Genomic DNA, 7,644 nt, shown 5'->3' on the forward strand with positions numbered 1-7,644 from the left:
AAGGTTATTGTAGGCAGAGTTGATAGTTATGAGAATTTAGCATCCACAGCATTATTCCATCTGGAACTGAGCATCAAGAGAGGGAAGTTATTTTAAACTTTCTAAGTAAGAATTCATTGAATTCTTGTGACAAACTGATAATGCGATGATGCCATGCACTCAGCAGGCTGTTCAGAGTGAGAGCTTTTTTCTGCCTTCCAAATATATATATTTTTTAAATAAATGTAATTTAAATAATAAAAACTAGTTGCATCATAAACATTTTACCTACCTCCCCTGCTGCCTGCAGCTTCCTTGTTTCATTAGTAAGCAAAATACGTAGACACAGTCGGTGGTTTAATTTAAACTAGTATCTGAAAGAGAAAGTAGCAAGACTATGATACCAAAGTGTCAGCTGTCCTGAGATTTGCCATTTCCCTGTTTTTCTCTGTTTGCTGCCTTGAGCTGGCCGGCATCTGTTAAAAGATGCAGAATGTATCAAAGGCTGCCTTGTCAGTCCCAGGCCTTGCTGCTGATGGATGATGATATATGAAAAGAAAACAATGCGGTTTGGGAGCAGCGTAAAAGTAAGACCAACAGACACAAAGTCTTGTTTAATATTGATTGCTGACTTCAGCTGTTTGCATTTAGCTACCTAACAGGGTAATTGGTTTGTCAAAGTTTAGTGCCAGTTAATTCTTCCAGTCCTGCTGAGTCTTCACATTTTTAAGTTAAGCACCATACAATGGTCACAGGACAGCGATAACTTCCCTTTGTGTTTTCTTCTCTTTCTAGGATCCAGCACAGATGGCAGTAAGGCTGGACATTCCAGTATACTTGGTTCAGAGGTGGCCTTATTTGCAGGGATTGCATCAGGGTGCATCATTTTCATCGTCATCATCATCACTTTGGTGGTTCTTTTATTGAAGTACCGGAGAAGACACAGGAAGCATTCACCCCAGCACACTACAACTCTGTCACTTAGTACGTTAGCCACCCCAAAACGTAGTGGCAACAACAATGGTTCTGAGCCAAGTGACATTATCATTCCTCTAAGGACTGCAGACAGTGTGTTTTGCCCTCACTATGAAAAGGTCAGCGGAGACTATGGACATCCAGTGTATATAGTTCAAGAGATGCCTCCTCAGAGTCCAGCAAACATTTATTACAAAGTCTGACAAACTGTGGTACCTTTGAGTTATAGAGGAAACTTACTGGTCAGATGCTTTCTGTTGGGGTTTGTGATGACCCCCTTGTGCACTAGTATTGACTCAGGCACAGGGGGAAAGGGCAACACCCTTTTCTCAGAGAGCCTTCTTGAGCTGGACAGCTTATCTAGTCTGTAGAATTCCTGTCTCAGTGAACAAACATTCACTAAAGGCTGGAAGACTTTCCATAGAAGATACCCATTCTCTGATTGCTGTATTCTTGTTACATTCATCATCCTCGAAGCCATGTGCTGCAGGCATCCAGGCATATACAAAAGCCAAGGGAAGATGGAGTGATTTGTGGACGTTTAATAGATCTAGGCATCCTGGGAAGGTGCTCTAGGATATCAGGCTTGAAATGCAATCTTACGACTTTTTGTGTCTCTCTCTCAGTGCAGACTGGATTTGTCACACAGACCTCGGCATCTAAGTAAGACTTTTAAATTCTCTTGCTTTTAGTCCATCACTGTTACATTTATTTCTGTTATCCAGGGTTCTACCATTCTTCACATAAGATTTCTTTTCACTCCACCTCCTGCATCACTAACAGAACATTAACATTTGGAGTGCCATGCTCCATGCATCTGCAGCCTCTCTAGAATGGGTAATACATTTATAGAAACTGTGTTTGCTAATAAGGAGCTTTCCAGCCAAAAGTTAGGCTGTCAGTGAAGTCAAGACCAGGATTGGACGGTGGCAGGGAAGGGCTGACTGCAATTGCAGTTGAATGCTGCTGCCTCTGAAATAGAAGCCAGAAAGAAACATAATTTAGGTAGCACAGCACTTTGGTGTGCTAAGTTTTAAGAGGCAAGTAGGAGACACAACACGAGCTGTGGATTAGGGCTGCACTTGAAGGAGTTCACGGTTATCAAATAGCAGTGTGCAGAAAAAAATAGTACCTTCAATACAGTAGGACAAAGGGGTATTGTTAGTAAATGAACAAGCCTGGAGGACAAGACAATAGTAGGCCGCTGATGATGTATTAGGGCAGAACTGTTGTGGTACTGGCAATAAGATATACAGCTTGGATGCTGTCGCAAAATTGTAGTCTGCTTTGGATGACTTTTTAAGCAGACTCAGCTGCTATACTTATCACATTTTACTAAACACAGGGAAAGCATTTAAGAAAATAGCGGAGAGCCAAATCTGACCGAGATGATTATAAGCCAAAGGGTTGAAAGAGCAGTAATTCCATCACCAATGGAGTTATTAAATACATTCTCAGCTCTCCAAATAGAACAGGATTTTGTTTCTGATTGAGCCTTTTGACTCTTTGGTTTATGGTAGGGCTGTCCCTGCACAGTGCAGTGTAGGTACGGTGACTGACACAGCAGTTCATTGGTGCTCTGTTTCAAAGTTAAAGCACATATGGAAAACCTCTTACCATAAGGATAAAATAAATGATGACACTAAGAGGGAGAAGGACGATATGACTTATTTATAATAGGTGTATAGAACACAAGGAATATAAAGTGAAAGATTGTTTTTCTAATATATATTTTGAGATTGCACAGAATCTACACCAGAAGATGTGAAATTAATTTGTGGCAATTAAATGGTCTTAATTTCTCAGCATTAAAAAATAAAAATAAAAATTGGATGACTGCTTGTGGGAAAAAAACAACTTCATTCCAAAAATAACAATAATGAGCGTAAATACACAAATAACAAAGCCCTGTAAAGGCGTCTCACATAACAGTAGACTAGGAAACACAAGCCCAGAAATCCAGGAAATCAATGTTACTGAATCATATATTTAACAATGAGAAGATGTTCCGGCATTTATTTTCTGTGTTGTGTTTTCCCTTGCCTTATGGACTGAAGTGTTCTGTAGATTTCAGCAGGTCACACAGAAGGGGAGTTTCAGGTTAAAGTTTTTCTGCTTTAGCATGTTTTTTCCCTCACATCCCCCACGCTGAACAAAATAAAAAAGAATCCTACTTTTTATGTGCTATGCAAAATAGACATCTTTAACATGGTCATGTTACTATGGTAACACTTTGCTTTCCGAATTGGAAAGAAAATGTAGCAACAGCATTTTAAGGTTCTCAAACCTCCAGCGAGCACCTGCAAAAAAATGAACTGTCATAGAAATGATTACTCTCTCTATTTCCTGAACCTGAAAATGATGTTGGTCAAAAAGGAGAGAAAAAAAGAAAAGAAAAAAGCCTGGTTCTGTGGAAGGTTACCATGGTGACTAACTACAGTACATATGTAATTCTTTCCAACAACCCCTCCTTTCTGTGAATCCATCCATACAAGATTTTCTTGTAAGTCATTAAGATTTTATTTTGAAGGAGGGGGAGAAAGGGGAAAAGGAGAAAGGCATAGTGAGTCTGATTTTAATTAAATCAAGTGTATGTTTCATCAGTTGGCTACATTCTGGTTATGTACTAAACTGTGAAAAAAAATCAGATGAATTGATGAAGAGCAACCTGCAAACAATTGAAAAAATGTACTGTGCTTCTGTTTTGTGTTTGGTGCAGCATTATGACAATCTACCAACTGTTCCTTTTTTTGACGTTGGTTCAGCTTTGAAAAGTTACTGTAAATGCCTTGCTTGTATTATCATCCCTAGTCACCCGACTTGGAATTTGCACCATCATGTCTAAGTGAAGATGCTGTAAATAGGTTCAGATTTACTGTATATGGATTTGGGGTGTTACAGTAGCCTTATTCACCTTTTTAAATAAAAAAACACACATGAAAACAAAATAGAAATGGCTTTTCTTAACCAGATTGTGTATATAGAGCAATGTTGGTTTTTTATAAAGTCTAAGCAAGATGTTTTGTATAAAATTTGAATTTTGCAATGTATTTAGCTACAGCTTGTTTAAAGGCAGTGTCATTCCCCTTTGCACTGTATTCAGAAAAAAATGGTATAAAAGGTTGCCAAATTGCTGCATATTTGTGCTGTAAGTGTGTACCATGAATATTTATTTAAGAATTTCTTTGTCCAGTTTGTAAGTAACACAGTATTACGCTTGAGTTATAAATAATTTTTTTCTTTCTTTCTTTCTTTCTTTCTTTCTTTTTTTAACTAGCCTGTCATAGGTTTGAAATCTGCTTTAGTTCCACATTGCAATTAGCCCCCAGAAAATGAAAATTACGAAAATCACATTCCACGTCTGTTTCAAACTGAATTTGTTCTTAAAAAAATAAAATATTTTTTTCCTATGGAAATCTTGCCTTCTAAGTATTTTCTTTAGTTTTTGATTATTTATTTTTTTCCTTTTTCTTAGTTTTCTTTTTCTTTAAAAAAAAAAAACTCTCCACAGCTTTATAGGGAGAACTTAAGTCTACTTTTGTTTCAAATTAGGGCCCTGATCCTGCAACCTGATTCGTATTGGCTGATCACTATGCCCACATGGAGCCCCACTGAAGTCAGTGGGTGCCATTAAGGCATAGGGGCCTACTAACATGGATCAGCTTGTGGAATGAGGGCCTGGTGTCTTACTTGCAGACACTTAACTTGAAGTCAGTGGGATTTCTCAGTGTCCCAGTGCTCACAATACTTAACTACACGTTTATCATTACTATCGGTGAGTAGTCCTAGTGAAATCAATGGGACTATTCATGTCAATAAAGTTAAAGTGCATAAGATTTCCCAGGATTGGGTCCTATGACATACAAGCTAACACAAGCCTTAATACAGAATATGTGGGTGTGCTGCTCTATAATTTTCACTTAAACAACTGACACCCACATTTAACAAATACTGTCATTTTTTTCACAAAGCCCAGTCACCATGAAAGCACATAATTTGAACAGTCATCTGTAGAGTAATATATGGGGAGGTCTGAGGAGGGGAAAGATGCCTTTGTCACTTTAACAATTGATGCCAAGTTGTCTTAAGAGTTTCCATTCGAGAAAGGCAGCTAGTTATTCATAGCTTTTGGTCGTGTAATTCCCATTTGTCAAATTATTTGTCTTTGCTGAATAATCAAGGAAAGAATGGTTGACAGATGAAAAGTAAACTTATAAGTGAAGCATGAGATGCAGTGACACTTTTTTTATACTGGACTTGAGGGAAGCCCTAGAGAATGTCAGTGACTTTAATTTGCTGTGCCATAGACTCCCTGTATGACCTTGAGCCAGTCACTTGGGCCCTGCTCCAGCAAAGCACTTAAGCATATGTATAACCAAGCATATGAGTAGTCCCATTGACTTCTCAGGCAAGTCACTTGGGCCTGATCCTATAAAATCTTATGCATGTAGATGACTTTATTTGGGACTACTTGTGCTTAAAGTTACGGGGATGCTTTGCTGGCCCAGGCCTTTAGTCTCCCTGTCTCCACTCCCTAGTTGTATATGGGGTTAACAATATTTCATTATCTTACTAGGGTCTCATGAGAGTATACATTCACCATTGTGAGGTGCTGAGATACTCTGCTGATGGGGTGCGGGGCATATAAATAAACAGATAGACACTCCATTCAGTCTGTTACATTTCTTTTGGTGAATGGTATGTGCCTTATAGAAGTACACCCAACATAAAGCTGCTGACTTAGTCCATCTTTTATAACATGCAGAGAAAAAAAATGTACTTGTATTTTTGCACTGCTGCTGACACTGCACTATTAATTATCAAACAAGCACAAAATCAAAATTTACTGCCCTCATTATGAAGCCTGGTTCCCCAGTAGGAGTCTGTCTGAGTCAATAGGCTCTGCTAAGTGGAAAATAAAATTATAATGTACAGTTGTTATCCATCTAAAGTGGAGTAAGAATCTATTACATAAAATATTGTCTCACAGAGTAAGCATAGCAAAATGTTACTATCTATGTCTGAAGTGTTCTCTCTTTTTAGAACATTGCAATGTTGCATCAATCAAATGCTCACTCAGTGAGTGACACACTTTGTTTCCATGAACACTGTAAATTCCCTTTCTGCAGAAAATTTACTCATTCAAAAACTGGTGTAATAGCAACAGAAATGAGAAAAGTCAATAAAATATGGAAAACGACTTTTGAAGAATGATCTTGGTCTTTGTAGCCACCAAAGATAAAATTGGGGTGGGGGGCGGGAGGGGAGGCAACAAATCCCGGTGTGGTAAAATACAAAACCTACTGGTGACACAGTTGCTACTTCACTATGAGAAGCATCAGATTGCAAGTAGGGTGATGACTTTTTGGAAAAAAGAAGGGAGCTGGGAGTTAGAACTCTTTGGTTTTGTTGCCACTGATGGACTGCATGGCCTTGGCTTGTTGACTCTTCTGTAGTTTGTAAAATGAGATTCTATCTACATACAATTTAACTCACAGGCATGCTCTGAGGCTTAATTAATCAGGGCTTCATGTTCCTCTTAGTAGTTGTCAGACAGGTAATGGTGATGATGGAAAGAAGAATGATAGGAGGTGTGGTGTTCACATGGCATCTTCCTATTTGTGCATGGAACTTCTGCCCATGCTGAAAGTGGGAACAGAGCCTAACAGCCTTGCCAAACATGGGCACGGTTCTACCCACACATGATGGAGGTGGAGAGCAGGTCCTAAAGAAGGATGGGGTGGAGCCGAGGGGGGAAGAATCTGCTTGAGCAGTGCTGGGAATGGCAGGGAGGGGTGCAGAGAAGAACCAGTAATTGTGAGAGCAGTGGGGAGCCAAACTGGACCTAGATGTCAGACCCAGTTCTGGGGGTAGCTGGACAAAAGAGGTGCCATTGCTGATGATAATGGCGTGGTGCAGATTTTGGAAAAGATGTTGCAAAGCTGAACAGGACATGGAGAAAAGTGCTGACACTGGAAAGGGAAATCAGGATTTCCAGGTGATGGACTGTACTATGAGCAGGGGGGGAAGCCAGGTTCTAGGCAGTTCTGCCAATGGATACTGGGAGGAGAGAAGGAACATGCAGTTGAGAGGACAGTGGGAACCAGCATTCAAATATGCCACAGTTAGGATCAAAGTGGAAGCCAGTGGAAGAGAGAGGGTAGCCAGGAACTGGACTCAGCTGGAGTTACTAGAGATCCAAAAGCCAAGCCCCCTTGCCACTTAGATACTGAGCCCTGTGGGGCCTGGTCTGTGTTTTCATACATGTATGGACAGTGTCTATGGGTGCTGGCGGAATACAACTAATTAAACAAGAAGTAGGGAGGGCCTGCCTCATCTCTCCAATCTTTGGGTATCAACGTGGGGAAAGTGATTGTGTTGTACTCTCTGGCCAGAGCCTCAGCTGGTGTAAATTAACGTTGCTCGGTTTAGCATCTGGTTCAATATTCTCACAGTCCTGAATTCTACACTCATCCACAATGCTGATATAGATTTGATTGTCTTATGGCATCCCAAGCCCCTCAATGGGGAGAGAATGCTTTATAGAAGTGTCACTACACTTAGCACTACAATTAGTGGACTGAAAACTATATTAATAACAATGTGTTTATAAGTGATATTTAATTTCCATAATAATTGTAATTTGTATTTCATTGGACATAGACAGTAGTTTGCTACTTACTTTTATTA

General features: G+C 39.6%; 1 protein-coding gene across 4 annotated transcripts in view; it reads left to right on the forward strand.

Annotated features, from left to right (window-relative positions):
• Positions 1 to 4,370, forward strand: part of EFNB2 (ephrin B2) — a 53,528-nt gene extending 49,158 nt beyond the window's left edge. For all 4 annotated transcript variants that reach the window (XM_005304996.5, XM_042844171.2, XM_042844172.2 and 1 more), the window contains one exon: positions 775 to 4,370. In XM_005304996.5, coding sequence (XP_005305053.1) covers positions 775 to 1,157 — 383 coding nt within the window. In that variant the 3' untranslated portion in view covers positions 1,158 to 4,370. The remainder of the gene's footprint in view (positions 1 to 774) is intronic.
• Positions 4,371 to 7,644: the final 3,274 nt, after the last annotated feature.

The sequence above is a fragment of the Chrysemys picta genome, chromosome 1 (genome assembly GCF_011386835.1).
Source record: "Chrysemys picta bellii isolate R12L10 chromosome 1, ASM1138683v2, whole genome shotgun sequence".
Lineage (NCBI taxonomy): Eukaryota > Metazoa > Chordata > Testudines > Emydidae > Chrysemys > Chrysemys picta.